At 42.2% G+C, this 22,121-nt stretch overlaps 1 protein-coding gene across 1 annotated transcript; it reads left to right on the plus strand.

Moving 5' to 3' along the window:
• The first annotated feature begins 6,412 nt into the window (after positions 1–6,412).
• irx2a (iroquois homeobox 2a) lies at positions 6,413–12,351 on the plus strand. The gene is made up of 3 exons (XM_022203076.2): positions 6,413–7,162; positions 8,443–8,848; positions 9,509–12,351. The coding sequence occupies exons 1-3, from the start codon at positions 6,923–6,925 to the stop codon at positions 10,378–10,380; spliced, it is 1,518 nt and encodes a 505-aa protein (XP_022058768.1). The 5' UTR covers positions 6,413–6,922; the 3' UTR covers positions 10,381–12,351.
• Positions 12,352–22,121: the final 9,770 nt, after the last annotated feature.

Raw genomic sequence — 22,121 nt, forward strand, 5'->3', positions numbered from 1 at the left:
GGACTCCACAAGCGTATACATCAACGAGCAACCAGACCAGCTGGGACAATAGAGGACAGACTTAGCCATTACTGCCAACTCCTGACTGTAGAAATATGGCAATCTCTATATTGTTCTGCCAATGTATTAAAGCCACGAGCTGCATTCCAGGTCTTGATTATGTGTGTACATGTACCGCTGTGCATGCGTGTGAGTGTATGTTGGACATATTGCATGGCTGGCACATGTACGTGCATGTAGCGATGCTCGCGTCGGTTCGTGTGCGTGTGCAGGTGAGCGTGCGCGTGTGTTTGCGCCCCTGCGTGTGTGCGTGTTCACGCGTGCGTGCACTAGCTGGCATGTCAGCTGATGTCCCCAGTAATCCAGCAGTGGGCCTGTTGTGGATTAGTAGCAGGCTCCAGGGGATGGGAATCCCATTCCCGTTTACAGCTCTCCCTGGCAGGAAGAAAGGCAAGGATGCCTTCTCTCTACTGCCTTCACACCGGTTGGAGCCTGAAGGTGTGTGTGTGTGTGTTGCTGGGATATTGTGTGTATGTGGATGTCAAACGCAGTTGAGTGTGTATTATGTGTATGATGTGTTACATTTAATGTCTTCCCATGGTGCAGACATGCAACACACTATTTCACGAAAGCATCAATTTACATGGTTTCTGGTTAATATTCTGTCATCTTGTGACATGCATCGCTGATGATTGGTAAATTATCTAAAGAGAGTTTTTATTTCTCATAACTTAAATGCATTTTAGTCAATAATTTGTTACTCCTTTTTTTTTTAAGGCATTAGTTTATTGTGCTGTTGACATCACAGCAGGACAAACACTCTCTTTTCACTTATGTTCTTCTTTTCCTACTTAAAAATGTCAGGTTCCTTTGTGAAGATATCTGCTCTTTCCATGGGGGAGGACACATTCAGTTGTACCAGCATGGCCTCGTCTAAGAGATACTGTTGTAGAAGCATGTTGTAGATCTGCGCTGCCATTTCTATCACATCTTGTGCAGACACACACACACACACACACACACACACACACACATTACATGGCAACAACATGAAATTTCATCACGATAGGATTCGTTTTGAAGTCATCCGAACACCATCCAACACAAGAGCTGACCTCTTGACCCTTCAGATACAACCTTAGCTTCTCCCCAGTGACAATTTAAATGCCACCTTTCTTCCAGCCAGAGGAAAAAGAGAAAAAAACAACATTTTTTTTGTGTGTGGCTGGGACTTGCAACTTGATAGCACAACAAAAGAGCTGTGGTGGCAAGTCCCCACGCAGACATTATATGTCAGCATCACCGTCATACTGTTAGCTGTCCCAACTGTACAAAGCCATCCTCATTCAGGGCACCTAACCAAGGTCAGCCTGGATTAGCCGTTAGTAACCCTATCAGGTCCAGCACAATGATTACAAAGCCCAGTGACACTGGCTGTCAGCAGACTCTTTCTAGGCAACCCTATCTGCCCGACCCTTGGCTGCAGAGCCACCAGAGAGGGTTAGTCCATTTCAAATTGTTCCCTCTTTGTGTCTCCCTTTATTTCCCCCGTTTGATTTTCAGCGACTCATTTCGTTCATCAATCAGCCTGTCTGGATGTGTGTGTGTTTGAAACCCATGCTGCACATAATTCCTATAATTTGTGGATTTTTTTCTTCTTCTTCCTCTTCCACATAGCCCATTCTTTGTGTTTGTTACTTCTGCAGCCAACAGCCATCCCACCTAAATCCCTCCACCCTCCGCCCTGCAGATGAATGAGCCCTGTAGCTTTATGCTGTACACCACACCATTTGTTCTCCAATGAGTGTTGTAACAGCAAGCAGACTTGTAAACCTAATAGTCTGGGTGTCATCATCTTTTAACTTCTCGGTGTAACATTTTATTCTCCAGAATCGGTGAGACAATAATTTGTCAAAAAAAAAAAAAAAAAAAAAACAGCAAAACTGTACTTTTGTAGCTTGAAGGCAGCACTTGAGAGAGATTTCTTTTTTCCACCGTGAATTAGGGAGCAGCCACATCGTTCCTCTTGTCTTACCAATTCAGACAACATGTCAGAATAAAGCCAAATAAAGACTTGTGTTTCGCTACAAGTACAGTTGTTGTTTCACTGCTTTTTTTTTAATGTCAAGAGGAATTACACTTCAAGCCCATCGTTTTCACTTTCCTGCCTGAGAACTGTTTCCCCAACATCCATGTCAGTTAGCAGCATGTTAAACAAATCAAACCTAAAGAAAGAGCTGTCGAGTGATTTCTTTTCATAAGTATAAAAACAAGAACAACAGCAACAAAAGTGCTAGCAGCAGAATGTATTTGAAGCAACGTGGCAACCGATGTTCTCCACTTCAGCACATCAGAGGCATCCCTGCTTCAGTCACCCTAAAGGTACCCATTTACAAAGTGATAGGGCTTAGGGTTTTTAACTCGGGGCGAGGGGCTGATTTCAAACCCCCTCTGCTGCCAAGCACATGGACGGCTGCTGATTAGAGGAGGGTTGGCAGCAGTGGGCAGATGCCAGGCGGGGAGAGAGATGACGGCCTGTCGCCAGTCTGCCACCCAGCAGCCCCTCACCCTTTCAGTTACTGACCCCTCCCCCGATGTGCAAAGAAAACACACAAGACCAAAGACATTTCTGTGACAAACCCGAAGACAGGGATGAACTGCAGCAGTGCATCAAAATCTGACGTACTGATAGATACACGGAATCGCGTACTGATCAACACTGTGTCGTTTTTGTTTTTTTTTCTAAACTGATCTCAGGAGTTTTGTGGAGTTGTTTTGATCACATGAAGCTGAAGTCTGTTCAGCTAACTAAGTTGCACAATGAAAGATCACAATGCAGTTTTTTGTTTTTTTTTTTGTCCTTGCACACCCACGCACAAACATGAGCACACAAACTCACATGAGCTGTACTTTGCAAGTTTGGGATACTGAGCATTCCTGCACCAGCCCACAGAGGATAAAACATTTGGAGCTCTCTTGGTGTATTTTTTTTTTCCACATTCAGGAGAGTGCATGTGTTCAGAGTATAATACACACTGTTCTCAAATGATGCCAGATTAGATGAGCAATAATGAATACAACACCTCTCCAAAAGAGACAAACCACCAGACATAAACTGCTTTCCAAGAAGGACTTACAGTTCTAATAAGTCACAAAAATGAGGAAGCAGTAGTGACTCCGAGCAGCCGGGCTCAGGCTTTAATCATTCTGCTATATTCCAGACCATATTGATTTCACAGCAGCTCAATACCTCTAGTCCATTTCTCTGCTAGTCATGCACCTCCTGCTCTGCATAGAGGAACAGACGGTTTACCCAGCTCCAGCTAGCACAGGTAGCCAGCATAAACCCCAATACTTCCTTTCAGTCGAACATTAAAAAATATCACAGCAGCTACACTGCAGAGGTTCAAGCGTGTATAAAAAAATCACAAATCAATACTTATTTAATCTGTGTAATAAACAAATGTCATGACATCGAGGCTTTATCTTTTAGCTGTTCAGCTGAACCAAAAGGGGGTTATCTGCTAACAATCATCAACAAACAACGCATGAAACTCTTCCTGTTCAACACAATTCAATTGTAAATGCAGTTGTGAAAATAAATACGTAATTAACAAGTGTTTATTTCTTTTGCAAGGATTTATTATTGTTATTTTTTTATAAAAAACTACATCTGGTGAGAAATTAAAACTAATTTAATTGCTCAAACAGTCATATTATAACAACACCACTTAGTTGTGTACTGTATTTGCTTTTTTTAATTAAAAGCTAATTAATTCAGAAAATAAATATCTGCAAAATTGAATTTTTTTGTACTTTTTATTATCTTTTGATTATCTGTAAGTTAGCAGAAACATCTCAACATCACCACCAAAAATGTTGACACCACAAACTGAAAAAATACCATTTAGTTTCTTATGTAGTTAATTTACATCAGTGTAAGGAAGATGATCTCTTACAGGAAAGTCTACATGTTTTTACCTTTGCTTCTCTGTCTGACCTGATACTTTCCTGCCTCCTTTACTGCCTCTGTACCATCTATATTGTCTTTCTCTGCCTGTCTGTCAATCTCTTCACCTCCATCTCCCATATCTCCATCTGGCTGAGACTAAAATATCTTTGGAGCTTCACTCTGTCTGAAACTGAGACGTGCAATGCTCTACTGTGGACTTTAACACACAAATGCACACAAAGTTATTCACCTAAAACATGGCCGACAGGTGCGCTCTCACAGTGATAGTATGCAGATGTTTACAGTTCACATGCTTATGCATATAATCTGGCTATTATTTGTGCTTACACATGTAGACCCTCACAGTCCATGAATGCATCCACACATCCACCGGTACAGGTGCTTACAGTCAGCCTTGGCCTGTGTGCAGAGGAGACAGTGCCCCCTGGTGTGGGCCCAACAGTACTCCCAGTCAGCCATATCTTGACCCAATCTGTTGTGTGAGTGCTCGTTTACTCTTCTGGGATTGATTAGTCCTGCCTGAACCAGAGAAACCACCTAAAAAATTCCAAGAAATTCTCTGAAAAACAGACAGACTGCAACAATAACTAGGGATGCAAGAAACACTCTCTAAAAGATGTAAAACTTGTTTTAGTTTGAAAACAATGAAGAACTTCTGACTAAATATTCAGCCATGAAGCCATGTATGTTAAAGGTTATTTGGCAATAATTAGGGTATTAATTTGGTGCAACTGTTTATTTAACTAAACTGAATATTTTATGTCACTTCTAATTCAAAGTCTTAACTATGGATCAAGCTCCAAGAATAAAAACATACTTTATTTGTGTTTGGAAACAAATAAAATATACAAGTTAATTTCCTTTGTTACACTACAAGCAACCTCCCCATCATATGATAAGTATATATTCTGACTACTATCATTGTAAAATAGGCCTGTATTATGAAGAATATTCATACAGAATGAAAATACAGTCAATGTGCCAGATTTTTACAACTTTTAAAAATATATAATTGCTTTTTTGAGCTATATGATGTCTCAGTAATGTGAACATTTACTAAATATCTTTAGATAATAACACACTTCATCAATGCACTTTTAAATTCTCATTTTATTTTCTGGTTATTTATTTGAGGTGGGTGCTTACTGTTGTTTAGCTAAAAAAAATACTGCAGTTCCTGGAAATGTGCCTCCAATTACACTGCAATTGATGCCTCATATATTACAAGATAACAATACATGCAACCAGACTTCATGTAATAGTCACAATCTTGTCATGTCTACTTTCAGTGTAATCTAAATTGTAAAATTCCACATTCTAATGCTTGGTGCATAAATAAATTAGTCCTTCCTGCTAACAGGCAGCAGACTGTGTTGCTCCTATTTGAATGGTGCTGCTGCTGTTTACAGCCCTGCCAGACCACATTGCAGAGCAGGAACAAGCACCTGATGGATGAATACATTCATTTGGATGAATACTGATGAGGAAGACTGCGAGGCCACATTTCTTTCCAGTAGTTGCCACCCTGACAGCCCGTTCCAAAAACTGGTGTTACACTTTCAAGTTTCGCCCCCTCAAGCTGTGTTGTATCTCCTCTCTCCAACAGAGGTCATAATGTCTGTAATCACAATAATAAAGGACAAGGCTGTGGCCTGGTTTGCATGCAGACGCGTCCGGAGCGCGCGCGAAGATACACAACAGCCAGACAGGTGAGTGCTCGTGCACGCTGGTCAAGTGTGAACAAAACCTGTCACGGCTCACAGTGAAATATGTGGTCGCTGGTTAGCTTGATGTCTGTGTGGAGGAGAGCCTGCCCCCTCAGAAAGCGACAATTACGCACCACCAACAGCTTTATTACTGCTGATGAATGAAATTGTAATAATAAGGGATGAGATGCGCTAAGTGGAGGAACTTAAGGAGCCGGATACGCCTCCCGCAGGCCGGAGCGCGCACTGCCACCGGAGCCGCGCACACCGATCAGCGCCCACATACATCCATGGATGTGTCGGCGTGTGATAGACTGACGGAATAACCAGCTGGAAGCGGGGAGCGCTGACCATTTTATTCACTCTCTCCCTCTCTGCTGCTGCGTTATGGAGCAAGTTTTGATCAGACAGACGCTGTGTGGCACAAGCAGACCGGTCTGAAAACGCCGAAAATGAAAATAACCAAAATGATTGAGTGGGACAGGTGAACTCCTTTATTTCCCCTTAACTTCTCTTTCGCTTAAAGTCAGTCTGTCTGTGGCGTGTGCTGCAAATAAATTAAAACATAATTTAAAAAGTCCAATTCAACAAGTCAATTAATGCCCAATCTGTTATTTTAATCCATATATCAAATCTTAGAAAGAAAATTCCACACCAAGAACAAAACAACAAATAATTCAAACGCCGCTTTTGGACTTTTTCGTAGCAAATATCACATTACATGCCGCTGGTGATCTGTCTGCTTTTAATGGGGGAAAATACGTTTTAAAAACCCCACATGTCTCTTCTCGAAAGGAAACCACTTTTTTTGCAGTGTGGAGTCTTGGTTTTGTTCCGAGGCTCCATTTCTATCAGGCAGAAAGGGGCGGGGATGGGATATTCAGATGAGCCGGAGTGACAGCTCCAGTTTCCCCCAATGCTCTGTGTGTCTGAAACTCCACTGGCTCCTTCCCTCCTAACTCCTCACTTCATAGTGCTGCGTACTAAAAACATCGGACGCTAGGGGATCAAGACGCATGCCACATTGCCTCTATGTGGGCACTTTAACAGATCTTTCGGGCTTTTTTTTTCACAGTAAGGGGGCTGTGGAGGGAGGCCTTTTTTTTTCAAATTTCCACTGTCTGATGACTGTTTGCACGGCTGATTATTGAGCTGATTGTTGATTATTTTGGCCGCTCTTGTCCGACGCCCTGTGCGTTCTTTCCTCCCTTTTTGGAATCGGCGACCTATCGCGGGCTCACCAATGTCCTATCCTCAGGGTTACCTCTACCAGCCCCCAGGCTCTCTGGCTCTTTATTCGTGTCCGGCTTACGGGGCATCGGCTCTGGCTGCCCCGCGGAATGAAGACTTGGCGAGGTCGTCCTCTGGCTCAGCCTTCAGCCCTTACCCTGGCTCGGCTGCTTTCTCCGCCTCGGCCGGCGCAGGCTTCTCCAGTCCGCTGTCATACTCGGCGGATCCAACTGCAGGATTTCCATCCTACATGGTAAAAAAAAATTTACATCTCCTGTGTGTGTTTCTGCATGAAAACGTCTCAAAGCAGGTGAATGTCGCCGTCGTAAAGTGCGTAAAAACGTGCAGCTGTCCACACACTCACTGCGCGATAGAAGCGGTTCAGTGTTTATGTTATGTTTAAGAGCTTCCGGAACTTTTCCATTGATTGCTGTATCCACTGGCCTCCTCGGAGGGTCTTGACTATAAAATCCGTGACTCCATTGGCTTAAATGGGGTTTTTCTTTTCTTAAAAAAGCATGAGCTGCAAATTGTAATGGCCTGACCACCGCTTAACACTCGCTGCGCAGCTAATTGCGTAAAACTGAACGCTGGCGATTTCTATTAGAACATTTAGCTTCTAAGCGGCGAATTTATGTATCATAGAAAATTAATAGAACATAAGCTGTAACTCTTTCTTCTCCAGTCGTCATTAAAGCCAACAGGGGATGGAGTCGCTGACTTTATTCTCACTTGAATAAACTGAATTTTAACATGAAAAGCGTGACTCGCGACGCTAATGTCACAGGGCACTTCAAGCGTTTTAGGGAAAGGTGCATATCAAGTGATTTGCTAATGGGATTTGTAATGCTGCAAAGAGACGATATGTTAACACACTGAGGCTGCACAACAAAACAAAACCAGAAAAAATAAAAGCAGACGCTGCAAAGAAAATGAGCGAGTTAATGGGTGATTAAAGAAAATTTAAATTTCCTTTTTTGTGTTATCTTAACTGCTGCATTAACAGGTGTTGTGTTATTAGTTAATCCGATAAAGATCTTAACCATTAGTCAACCATTAGTTCGTGGCTTTCTGCGGCCTGCTTTTACGCACCGTGTTTACCATTAGTGTTTTTTTTTAACTTGACGAATGATCAAAGCAAACATTATATGAAATATTAATGCTGTGTTTATTTTTAACACTACAGTGCACGTCAGTAATCATGGCCAGGGTATTTAAATCATGTTTTATATTATATTTACCAGAAAATGAAGATATAATCTGCCTCATTTAAATCACCTTCTAGTCATTTTTTACTTGTTTCGACGCGTTTCCAAAAGCAATGACTTCACTGATAAATGTTGTAGAATTAAACACATTTTTAAAATTAATTTTAAAAAAAAACAAACTAGTTAGGGTGTGATTTTAATTTGTTTTTGTGTGTGAAGATGTTTTCTAATTTTGAATGTACTCTCAAAAATATGTAATCCAAACCCAACAGAGCAAAACGCATGGCAGAGTCCTGACTCTTTTTTTTTTCCAACTTTCCCCCAGTCCTCTCCATATGACGCTCACACAACCGGCATGGCTGGGGCATTAAGTTACCACCCGTACGGTAGTCCGGGGTACCCCTACCAGCTCAACGACCCGGCTTACCGCAAGAATGCCACCAGGGACGCCACGGCCACGCTGAAGGCCTGGCTGCAGGAGCACAGGAAGAACCCGTACCCCACCAAAGGGGAGAAGATCATGCTGGCCATCATCACCAAGATGACCCTGACGCAGGTCTCCACATGGTTCGCCAACGCCAGGAGGAGGCTCAAGAAGGAGAACAAGATGACCTGGGCGCCCAGGAATAAGAGCGAGGACGAGGACGAGGAGGACGGAGACGGGGAGAGGAAGGAGGTGGAGCGCTCCGACAAAACCCTGGACAACAGCGAGGCTTCAGCGGAGGATGAAGGTGGGGTATAATCTGGTGACCGAGCCGCGATCAGTTTAGCAATTCAAAGGAGGATGGGGAGGGTGGATGCTGCTTTTCTTCACTGCTGAAGTTATTCAGTGCAATAAGAGTTTCAATGAAAATATCAAGAAGGTTAAATGATTAAATTGTGACACGAATTCCCAAATCAAATAATAAGATTTGAATGTATTTTTTCTGCCTTTACGCAAGAGATATGGCTTCTGTACTGTTGAGGAAAGCTTGATTGATATAAATTTTTAATGAAAACGAGGTTCTGAGACTCAACGCTGCACTAAATGGCCTGTTAGAGGAGCATTTTATTTTCCTGAACATGATTAATGGCAGGTCAGAGGCAGAACACAGCACTCACCACGAGAGGCCTCAATAAAACCAGACTGTTAATGTTATTCCCATGATGATATTTTTGTATGATTATGTAAAAGGAAAAGCATAATTATTGTCTTGTAAAAATAGCCTACTTTTTAAAGTGATAAAAATAATCCTGCTTATGCAAGTTGGGTTTATGCACAAATATCTTAAAAGTTTGACACTATTTACTTTCTTCTACATTTTCCCACGTTTTTACTGGTACAATTATGTATTTTCTTTATTTTTGTTTTTCTCCAACTGCACTTGTTTAATCTTTTTTTCCCTTCTCAGGTATCAGCCTCCATGTGGACACCCTGACGGACCACTCCTGCTCGGCGGAGTCTGACGGGGAGAAGGTGAGCTGTGTGGGCGAGCTGGGCTCCGACCAGGCCGGAGACAAATGCGACGAGGACGGCGACGACCAGCACCGCGAGCAGCGGGCTCAGCTGTCACCCAAACCCGTCACGTCGTCGCCTCTCACGGGAGTAGAAGCTCCGGTCCTCAGCCACCACCACCATCACCACCACCACCAACACCTCCATCACCTGCACCACCTGCACAGCCAGCGCGAGGATTTGGCCCGGAGCCTCGTCAGCAGCAACAACCTGAGCACCAACAAATCGCCCTCCTGCCTGGACAGCAGGCCTCAGAACCCTGCGGTCAAACCCAAACTGTGGTCTCTGGCGGAGATTGCTACCTCGGACCAAAAGCAGCAACATCAGCAACTGGGGCAGGCCGGGCAACCGAACTGCCCCTCCTCCAGCGGTGGACTCCTCACTCCCCCGACGCCCTCCACCACCTCCCCGGCTGCCAGCTCCCCCTCCCTGTACCCGGCCCCCTCCATCCTTGGAAGACCTATTTATTACACGTCTCCCTTTTATAGCAATTACACAAACTATGGCAACTTCAGCCCCCTGCAGGGTCAAGGGATCCTGCGCTACACTAATTCATCCGGTGTGAGTCTGGCTGCAGCCGCCGCCGCCGCTGCCGCCGCTGCTGCTGCAAACGAGGGTCTGAGCTCGTCTCACCAGGCTGTGGAGGCCAGCACAAATCCCAAACACAGGCCAGACTCTCCGCTCGTTAAAAATAACCCAAACCAGATTGTTGTTGTCGAGCAGCAGCATTTCAGACCCGCGAATTTAGAATCAAAGAAAGGTACGTAATGACGCGGTGCGTAAAAAAGTGTTGACAGTTCAAACACGACGACAGCTTCTGACACACTTACTTAATCTAGTGTTGAATCTTGGAATTGTATTTTAATTTAAACAATGGAGGAGGGGAATCGCTCCATGGTGGAAGTGAAACGAGTCCACTTGTTTCCACTGCAAATCAACTGGTTTTCTTTGCGTCACTTCCATGTGGCTAAATTAAGCCTCTGGTCTTTGCATAAGAAACAAGTTGCTTCATCTGACACTGTTGGCAGATTTTCACTTGTTTAAAGAGAAATACGATTTTAAGACTCAATATGAGACTAAATAACTTATTGAGGTGGACTTTTTTTTTGGGCAAATGAACGCGCACTATGGCCTCTAATTCGTTTTCACTGCAGTGGTTTTAGTAACTTTCTGGTTCGCGGGGGGAAATCAGTTTATAATTGTCCATGTTTTTTTAAACTATATGCATATTTTTTGTGGTCTTTTTTTGGATCTCGTGGGATCATTAAGAAGCAGGCGACGGGACTTTTCATTTTGCAACAAGTTTGCCTTAGAGTGAAGCAGCGAGGATGGAAGACGACGAGCCAACTGCAAAACACACGAGAACATGCAGATAGGAATAAGAAAATGAAGGGCAGGCCTCAGAATCTGCCCCCCCCCCCCCCACACACACACACACATACATACACATGCACACATGCACACACGCACGCACACAGTGGCAGCCTGTGAATCCAATAAGCAGAGAAATGTTGCCATAGCTTTGAGCAGGAATCCAATTTTTTCTGTTTCCTCTGTGTGTGTGTGTGTGTGCGTCTCTCAGACCTTATCTTCTCCCAGCGTCGGATAATTCTAATTACACAGGGTCAGCCAAAAGCAAACAAATTAGTGAGTTTGCTCTGTGCAGCTCATCGCGCAACTTCACATCCTCAAATGTCACTTGTAGGTGGTTGGTGCGGTTACTTTGCTCTTGCGCACATATGAAGCTTTCCCTCCCTGCCGGCGGACAGCCTAAAGATTTTTTTTTCTTTTTTTTTAGCAGCAGCAGTGGGGATTTTTAATAAGCACTTGCAGCAGCACAGAGCTGTTTTTGTTGGTTAGAAGCAGCCTGACAGCCTTCCTGTTTCTGGGGTTGTGGATGGAATTGACCATTTGATCGTGTGGGATCGTTGTTCTTTTTTTTTTATTATTATTATTTTTATTTCCATGCTCTGCAGGTAGGTGTCACAATTGCTTTGATTATAAAACGGGAAAGGACGCCACCTTTTTAACCCCCCCCCCCACAACCTCTCCCTCCAAACTGGATCTAGTGCCACCATGACGCGGAATGAACGCTGCTACTGTCCTCAGACTGTCTCATCATTACTGTATTGTTTCAGTTGTGTTTTTTTATTTTTGGTTTTTCTCTCTCTGGTGGGTCATCATCTCCATGTGCTGGGTTGAAACCGATTTCCCATTATATGTGATTTTACATGTTATTTCTCAGGTTCCTCTAGTTTTGCTTATTTGCCACGGTATATTATTTCAGTATATAATTGCGTGTGGAAAACAAACAAACAAACAAACAAAAAATTTGCCTGGAAACCATTTGTCTTGGGACGCAAAGTGGACCGAACTGAGCTGAAGAGAACTTGAGGACTTCAAAAGTGGAATAGCCTACATTTGATATTTATTTTTTTAAATGATGGCGAAACGATGCCTATAATTTATGCAAGTTGTATTGCAACAAATGGGAAACTGACATCGTCTGTTTGTTTTGTAAATATATATACATATATAAATATATATATTATGGACGGTTTTTATTTGAGACGCATTTGGGAAAAAAGCTACACAATCTTGTTATCAGGATACTTTTACTAATTTATATCTTTGAATGTAAATAAAATCAAAGGCGCTGGTAGAGATATACTGGCGGGGGTATTATATCCATTATTCAAATGAGAAAATATTAAACTGTTTTCCCAACTATTACATAAATCTTGGGGAGTCATTCTTTTATTCAGAACAGACCTGTATTTAACACTCAGGCGTTTTTTTTTTTTTTATGTTTTATTCTTTTCTAAATTCTCTCTGCTCATTGTGCTTTTATTTTGTCAGCCAAACGCAGATGGGAAATGCATGAATCTCACGTTTCATAAACATTATGAGTTTTCACAGATTGCGCGATCCATTCTTCCTAAATGGACAATCACTTTCTTTTAGGGCCTCATTCTGCTCAGGGAATCTCTCCTCGGTCACATATTCACGACCTTGATGGGGATAAACGACGTACTTATTTCATTTTTCTCCCCCTTTTCCCCCCACATCTCTCCCCTCCGCCGCACATTTATTTTTCAATGTGATTAATACAGCCGTGGGACGCATCGGGCATTATGGGCTCCCAGCGGGGCCGTCCCTGGAGCTTTTTTTTTTTTTTCCTTTTCCTGCCTGGTTCAGGATGGGTCAGCCCTGCCTGCTTCATTACGACACGGCATTGAGCAATCCATAAAAGTCTATCTAAGCATCTGCCAGCTCCAATGGGCTGTGTGATGGGCCCTAATCGGACAGGCTTTCCTCTGCTTTTCATCATGGCTTGGTTATTATAGGACACAGCTAATTACACAATTTAGAGGGGTGGGGGGAAGCAAAAATCTAAAATTATTATTTTTATTATTGTACATTTAATCACGATTTTTACTTCAATTTTCATCTCGTTCTGTTATTTTATTCTATTTTCTGATTTTATACATGGATTCCAACATTGTGTCCCTGCTGTGGCCCAGAGTGTGAAATACTCCAGATCAAATACAGAATAATATTCCCCTCCTCCTAGAAGAGGCCTCCATCATCGCTCCCAGCCAGACTAAAAGCTAATCCTTCAATTTCCAGTTGAATTTGAGCTCGAGTGTTGTCCAAATGTCATGGGACGCCCACCCCACCCCACCCCAACCCAACCCAAGGACGTAATATTTAGCTGCCACCAGGGAGGCAGTGGAGGGTAAACCCATCTCAACCCAGCTAACCCACCCTTCTTTTTTTTTTTTTTTTTTTTGGCTGACTTAAGTCTTTTTGACATAAATTCATGGTGTACTTTGCAGTGAATGGTGTCACACTGCCAGCAAGGGTGTCAGAGCGTCTTTTGGTTTCAAGAAAAAACATTTCGTGATGAGTTTCTTTGAAAGCGTGAGTGATTTTTGTTTAAATTCAGCATCGCTCTCCTTTAGATCATCATGCCTTGGATTGATAGCCATTTTTTTCCCCCTCTCTCTCTTTTTTTAATACCTCCCTTATTATCATTTCCCTCCACCTCACTGGCAGCCACCTATGTTGAAGTCATGGACGTTATAGCCCCTGGCCAGCTTCTTCTTCCTCAGTCCAAACGCTTTCATTAGGAGCTGATTTATTGAAATGCACGCTTTATTCTCAGGTGGGTTCCCCCAGGGACTCGGCAGTGTTGTCAAATAGCACCAGAGGCAGTCTCCACAGCACACTGGGGCCCTGCTGCCTCTCGCTCGCTCTCTCTTTCCCTCACCTGCTGCTGCTCCCTTCAAATGTCAACATTTGTTCTCAATAAAGAGAGTTATTGTTTCCGTTAAAAGAAGAAGAAGAAAAAAAAAATTGCTCGGCAACCGGTCACCTTTGAACACATGAAAGGAAACTTCCACCCCACCTCTTTGTTTGATTGAGAGCAACGGCAGGTGAAAATGGGAACAAGGCGGCCATTGCACATGACAAACCTCAAGCTGTGAAGCCCGTTATGAAACCATTGAGAATTTATGCCACAATTAGTCGCAATTGTGCAGAGGAATTTCCATCCCTTTTGAAGAACCTGCTCTTTGGCTCACATTCATTAAACCATTAGCAGAAGAAACCAGGGTGCCCTTGACACAGGCCAGATATTGATCCTCAAGGGCAAAACGCACCATTTACTGTACTGCCAAGACAACTAAGCTTATGTTTCAGTGTGAGGGGACAGTTTAAACTTATCACGATATTATTTAATTCCACACATTGCATATCAAATACAGACATAATCCTATCATACCAACGAGGGGGCGTTCACACTAAGGACTAGTTGTCATTGAAAACTAAATTGATGGTATCGCAGGGCTCACAGGCTTCATGTGAACGCAGTCTGGAGAGCAAGTGGACTCATTCCTCTTATCGCTGATCAAATAAGCAGCTCGTATATGCAGATAATTCATGAGCTCTTTGTATCCTTTATCCTCCCATCAACCCTTTCTCCTCCAAAATGCTTCAGACATTAATCTCTGATGCACACCTGCTCAAGCTAAAGTTTTATTGCGGCCACAGAGGGTTTATTAGGTTTCACAAACAGCAAGAGTTGGTTTGATGGGATTTTAAGGAAGACTATTAGGGATTTGATGAAGTAGCCGCAGACCAAACTTGCATTTCATTTGACAGTTTGCACGAGTTCCACTTGCGTGTCAGGAGAAGACACAAGTAGGAATAATTTTCACTTTTCTTTAATCTAGGCAGTTACACAGCGATATTTCTCATCAGTAATACAAATCAATTCAAAGATGGAAACGTCCAATTGATAGACTTCAGCAACATTTCAGCTATTTTTCTAGTTAAAGTGAGAAAACCGACATAAAAAAAGAATCATTACCCTTTGATTGAACCTTCCCTTAATTCTACCCTTTCTGATGCTCTCATACTTTTCACGGCAAACCCACCCATTAAGACCCGACCATAAATACTGCTGATGTTCAGACTTAGCCGTAAGTAGTACTAATATTCAGGGGAGACGCAGAGACCAAAGAGAGTGGCGTACAAATCAGGTACAGTTGTGTTTAATAACACACATCAAAGTGGACGGGGGGGGGCTTTAAAAATGAGTCCGGGGTCCTGTCCTCTCGTAAAGGTGTCAGGTGAAATGTTCACCACTCTGGATGATCAAGGGGAGTGAGGCTGTGCAGGAGTGACACACACACACACACACACACACACACACACACACACACACACACACACACACACACACACACACACACACACACACACACACACACACATAAAACACAGGTATTACTCCCTACACTACCACGCACACACACCTTCTCTCAGACTGAGAGACGCTAATGCTTGTCCACGCGACAGTCTAAACAAGGCCATTAGGAGCCCTGACTTCCACTCCTAATTGACAGTTATGTTTAATGCCTGTGGTGAATAAACACTTTGGACTAGTGGACTCCACCTTTGGGCTGTCAGGCAACAAAAAAAACCCAAAAAACTGGCAGACGGCTGTGAAAACTCCCATAAACCTGAATCTAAAAGGTTAGATGTACGATGCAAACAAACCAATTTATGGAACTAATAAATACTTGAAAGACATGAAATAAATATCTCCTGTCGTGAAATTCTATCGACAACTCTTACACTCTCTATTTGACAAGATGAGAATACAGCAGATTCAAACTCAGACAATATGCACTTTACATGCATGTGCATAGTGTTGGGACCATGTTAAAAGTAAGACACCGCGAGTGAGTGGCAGAGTGGTGACATGGGCCATAAGTTAAGAACAGCTGAAGGATGGTGCTGTTACATAAGTGTTACTGCTACCGCTCTTTCTCCGAGTCACATTGGATCACATAAATATGCTCCGCAGTCATGTGTTGAACAGGACACACACGCAAACCTGGAAAGAGTCACTGAAGGAGTGAACGTGACTTTCAGAGATAGGTTCAAGTAGACAGCTGAGCCTCTATGCATAGATATTGATAAATTAAAATAATAAAAAGTCAAGTTTGTGTCCACTGCAGCTCATCAAGATCATTAGAGTTGCGTTTAGGTGGACATTTCTGTCAAGGATCATGAGGTTTGAGTGACATCCTACAGCAATAAATAGGCTAGATCTAGAACTAATTTTTCACAATATATAACGTATCTCAAGTGCAAGAAGAGAATTGAATGTAAGAAAGAATCTTTGCATCACCCATCTTTTGCATATGATAGGTAAATGCCTTTCTCTGGTGGGATTTAATTACAACATATTGTTAATTTCCATTTGGGCCTTGTTAGGAGTGTTTGTTTGAATGTGTGTGAAGGTGTTTCCACGTGTTCTGTGCCTCCATAGCTTGTGATTGCTTCTCTACAAACTGTGATATGCATTTATATTTAACACTCCGTTAAAACCTTCATCCTGAATTGCAAACTGTCAGCTTTTAAGACCAGCGAGTCCAACAAGTGGATGAGGCAAACATGAGAAAACGCGTCCTTTTTTTTTTTTTTCTTTTTCTCCTCCTGTCTGTCTGGAGTGTTTTATAAATGAGCTCAACATGTCTGCACTGAACCTTTTTTTTTCCCCCATCACGTATTCTGCGAGACATATCAGGGAAGTGATTCATGTTAAATAGTATCTGTCAGACTTGTCGGCTAATTAAATGAAGCTTTGCTTTAAGCATACAGTTTAGTGTCATGACTTTTCACTTGATTGTAGCTTTCCACCTAAACCGCTTTCACAGTGTACTAGCACGTCGTGCAAATAAAACAGCAGAAAATGTAAACGTATTGACGGAAAGCTGCGACCTTAGATGCTCATTTAATGAAAATAACCTTGAAGACATGCCTGGAGGCACAGTTTGAGGCGCTATATATTATCTGCCAAAATGTTCATTTTAGCAGCACTCTTTAAACATGTTGCATCACTTCCAATTATATCTCGATGTGATAAATCAAAGGCTGCTGAAAAAGCCTCTTTGATGAGTTGGGAAACATCTTAGAGACCAAAGAGTTGGATCATTTGTTTTGACAGCATAATATGACCAAGCTAACAGACAAGCGGGAGGCCTGTTCATTAACGTCAATCCAAATATTAGACAATTAGGACTTTACGTCCATGTATGTTTAGCATGTTTAAAGGAGTGAGGCTTTCAGAACTCCACTGCAAGACCAGACCGGCAGTTTGAGGGGGGGAGGGAAGCATGTTATTCCTCAATGCCAAGGATTTTTTTTCCATATCCTGGGTCTGTATTATTAAAATTCTTGCTAATCTAAACATAATAACTCTAGACACTGGTCATGCTACACTGACATCCACTCCATACAGGTCACACTACCTGCATTTAGCACAAAATGTTGACAATGGATTTAAATCATGACATGCAGTTTGATTATTTTGGAATATTGGGGTTTTCAGATTTAAATGATTGCAGATGAGCTTCATAGTCATTGATTTAACCTTTAAACTTCATCTCCATGTGTGTCAAAATTATACATTTTGTTTCTTTTTCAATGAAAAGGATGTCTTCCTTCCTTAAAATGACTGAGGTCACCGTTTTCACTAGCATGTGAGGATCTACTGTGTCTCTGTTTCTCTCCACTGACACTTAAATTCAGGGCACCTTGAGCACACCAGCTCACCTACAGCTAAAACTACTCTACGCTGCACATATGCAGCTGTGTAGCTCTGCAGCGTAAAGTATAGTGATAGTGGAAAGGCTCACTGATTATTATGCTCTTACTATGTTTTCTGGCATTTAAAAAGAAACACCATATGGACGTGTTAACACAGTCAAAACCTGAATTTCACCAGAGGGAGTCTTTGGGAAAAGACGCTGATAAATCATGTAAACATCAAAGACAAAATAATGCTTGAAAACAGCAAACTTCCCCTCAACTGGAGGATTTTTAAGACTAAATAATAGGAAATGGCGCTTAGTGTTTGTTTTCCTCCAAAACTGAAGTGTGCAGTGAGAAGCATCTGGGGCCTTTTTGTCTTTTGTGTTCATTGTGAGGATGGAGATTGAGATATGTTTTCCCGAATACACAAAGTTAAAACTTTCAAGCTCCTCCTCTGTATGGGCATTCTGACCAACTGGTGATCCCTCGCCGGCTTCCCACAGTGGTTACTGCAGATGCATGTTTTACCTCTGTGCAAACCAGAAGACAGGCAAGGTGATATTTGAACAAGACAGAATGTGTAGAAAGGCAGGGCCAGTTTGTTTGTATGACACCCTCCAGCAACGAGGCAGTTCAGAGTGTTTCAAATATTGAACCTGATGACAGAATTTGATTTCCTTTCTGAAATACTATTAATCATTTATTGTCACAACTTTCTGTTTACATATTTCAAAACTATGTAAAATATCAATGTAATTTCTGGGAGACAAAGTCAAATGCCAACAAACATACAGCCCCCTGCATTTCTAGTAAGTTTTCTAAGTCACTACACAATGTTATGTTGATGTAAAAACTGGGACATGGGAAGAAGGAACCTTTTTTGTATTTAAAGATATTATTACAAACTAAATTTGGGGATTTTATTCAGGAGAAATTAAAAAAATATATATCCTTTTACTAAAGGGGTTATCATGAGGTCAGTGAAGTATCATGTCACAGCGGTGTGACAGATTAGATATATTGTTGGTTTACGACTCTGATTTCAGAAGAATCAGTATGAGTAACAGGGATATTAAGGACTAAACTTTAATTTAAAAAAAAAATGTAGCTACCAAGGCAAACATACACTGGCATATGATTCAGGTAATTTTAGATCTCCCCGTCTAATGCTAAGCTGCTCCATTACTTTGGTACGGTGAGAGGCTCTTACCAATATTTTAGGTTCAAAAGGTCAAACCCAGAGTTCTTGAGTGTGTCCATCACATTCTAAATGACACATAATCTTCAAGCTGTAGCCGCTAATGCCCCCGACTTCTACCACCCACCAGGAAGCATTTCCCCTCCCTCCTCTCCCTTTTCAAAAAGCTCCAACTGTACTCCTCCTCTGCTCTAAATAGGGTTATTCCCCCCGAGGTAGAGTCGGGGTGGGGGATTGGGGAGACTGCACATTGCCAAACACATTGCCCTCTCTCGCTTCCTCTTTTCGTGCCTTTCCTCCATCTCCATCTCTCAGAGGATGGTCCTCTTTTGACTCCCAACCCACCCAGGAATATTAGTCTTATTGCATTTAATCACCAAATTCTCACACCCAAAAGATTTCAATTCATTAAAGGCACTCAGATATTCAGGCCAGCTGCTTCCTGGCGACTGGCTAAAGACAAGGTGGAGACAGACAGGCTGTGCGTGTGTGTGTGTGTGTGTGTGTGTGCGCTCTCTCTCTCTCTCTCTCTCTCTCTCTCTCTCTCTCTCTCTGTGGAGACAGGGCAACCCAATCCTCAGCAATGCCCTGGCTGTGCTCAGCACAATTCAGCGACAGCTATACCTAATCACACTACACAGAGGTGGTTCTGCTTATATTGTGTGATTGTATGTGTGTTTGAGATGAAGAAATATGTGTAGAATTTGTGTGTGTGTGTGTGTGTGTGTGTGTGTGTGTGTGTGTGTGTGTGTGTGTGTGTGTGTGTGTGTGTGTGTGTGTGTGCACATAAAAACTGTGCACAGAAACACACACGTAGACAGCTTTGCAAGGCTTTTAAAGGACAGACTGTTGATCCCTCCACAAGCAAGCGAAGCGGCTTACATCTTTCTGTTACAGAGGATTGGAGGTGCATTCTAATACAATTACGCTGACGAATAAAGTGCTTGTATCTGAGGAAGGAGGTGCCGTAGCAACATCTGCAGCTTGAAGCCGTCCAAAAGGCGCTTCCGTGGTGACATATAGAGAAAGAGGGAAATGAGTGGAACAGGGCCATTGTTGCAGGCAACATGACTGTGGTTTACAGCAGACACGTAAAATTACATTTGGAAATCAGGACAAAACAAATTGGACTTCATTTCATGTGTTTTGTGACTCATTTTTGGAAAGGAGCACAATTGAGCTGAGCAAGGACATGTGTGAGGCAAGTGCAAGGGTGTGTGTCCTTGTGCGTCTTTGTGTAAACGCTGGCGAGAAAAAGATCCCGTCCGTGCGCTTAGTGTGCGCGTGCTTACTTTAATGTGTGTTTGTGTGTGACAGAGAATGATGCATTTGCACATGTGGCTCTGCATGTGTGTGTGAGTCTGCATGCACCTGTGCGTGTGTGTGTGTTTTTTACAGAATATACTCCACAGACCAGATGGCTGCAGAGTGGCTTAGGAATCAATATTTAAGAAGAAAACATACCAACAATGCATCTGCATGTGTTTGCTGTACCCCTGTGATAAAATATTGACTCTCTGGTTTTTGCAAGAATTATCGGCCGCGGTCAAAAACAGGATTTGCGGCTTACCGGCCTGTATCTGTTTTGTGGAAAGCGGTGATGACGGCAACACATTTGTGTCAAATGTGGCTGTAGACAGGCAGTGTGGATGTTTGTCATGAAATACTGCCACCAACAGCAGATGTCAAAATGTGTTGCTGGCAGTTGCTGTTACTTCTGTTTGAATGAGCAGAAAACCGAGAAAGGGAGAGGGAGAAAGGAAGAGAGATGCCATACTCAAGTGTTGTATTTCTTATTAAACACTAAACCCAAAAGTGCTTTCATTTTGTCAGAGTAATGCAGTGTTCATATATTTCTTATGTTTTCACCACTAAACTTCTAACATTGTCTCATTTCTTAGTGACTGAATTTACAGCTACTTAGAGTCTTGGATGCCATATTTTAGGCATTTTAATGCTCTTAGTCACTGAATAATGTTGCATTTTTAAATTACAGTGGATTTTAAATCAATTTTAAGCTTACATGATTTTGTTGCATATTAATGTTTTTACAGGATAAAGGCAAGCTTTTTTCTTTTCAAGTGTTTTACACCATAAAACAAAAAAAAAAACTCTTTGTGATTATTTTTAATAGGATAGAATAGCAGACATTTCTTCAATATTTGCACTTTTACATACATGAAAATGCAGCAGTGGAGTAGCTCTAAGTAGAAAGGTCACTATTGTCTGCTTACATCTACCATTCATGCAATCTTGGCAGCACACACAATGTATAACACATCAGATTTCATGGCATAATCTAAGACTAACTCTCAATTGACATGGAGCTGTGTAGCGACCACATGTATTCAAAAAGTCAATTCTTAAATAAGATGATGGAATATTTAAAAACCCGAATAACCTTAGCTAGAAGACTATAAAACTGGTTTGGCTTTTGTTTTTAGTTGAGGGGATTCCCAGAGCTAACCGCACTCGCATATATTTTCCCATCTCTGTTTATCGCAAAGCAGCTTCAATGTATTTCAGTTCATTTGATAACCATTCTCCTCCACCGGTGCACACCTCACACATCACAAATGTGGCATTCCTTTGAAAATACACTTTACAGTTGACAGTATCTTAACTGGAATCTGATCTGGCCGCTCTGCTCGAATTTAAGAAGAGTGAAACCAAGCCATCTTTATTTTGAGTCAACAATACAGTACGTGAATGAACGGCACAGCTGATGGAGCTGCTAGGACATATCGTAGATTTCACACTACACACAGATTGAGTTCTCCCTCTCATGAGAAAGTATGCAGTAAGGACATTTGGCCTATGAGGGGTATGACTTACATGATCCACCGAATCACATCTGAGAAGAGACCAAAAATCAGCGAGAGAGCACTGAGCGGATTGAATATCAAGGAAGCATACGCACTGTTATTCAAGTGTAGGTGACTGGGATGAGGAAGGGGGTGTTTTATGGATCAGAATGTGCGCTTACCATGGGAGCATTTCTATTTTAAAAGAAGTCACCATAGCACTAATGTAGTTTTTGTCAAAGTGGTATTCACAAGATATAATATCCATGCACATGACTGCACTTAAGATGTTGATATTGAGACTTTGTCAACATGCTTTGCCATCCAATGCTACTCAGTCTCCTTCACTTAGCAGGAAGGTTTGTATTAAACACTAATGTAATATGAGGAAGAGATTA

The sequence above is a fragment of the Acanthochromis polyacanthus genome, chromosome 12 (assembly GCF_021347895.1).
Source record: "Acanthochromis polyacanthus isolate Apoly-LR-REF ecotype Palm Island chromosome 12, KAUST_Apoly_ChrSc, whole genome shotgun sequence".
Taxonomy (NCBI): Eukaryota; Metazoa; Chordata; class Actinopteri; family Pomacentridae; genus Acanthochromis; species Acanthochromis polyacanthus.

Bases quoted from the DNA above. Each gene is read 5' to 3' on its own strand.
- irx2a (XM_022203076.2), top strand. From the start codon at position 6,923: ATGTCCTATCCTCAGGGTTACCTCTACCAGCCCCCAGGCTCTCTGGCT. The intron at 7,163-8,442 runs GTAAAAAAAAAT...ACTTTCCCCCAG, and splicing joins CAGGATTTCCATCCTACATG to TCCTCTCCATATGACGCTCA. The intron at 8,849-9,508 runs GTGGGGTATAAT...TTCCCTTCTCAG, and splicing joins GGCTTCAGCGGAGGATGAAG to GTATCAGCCTCCATGTGGAC.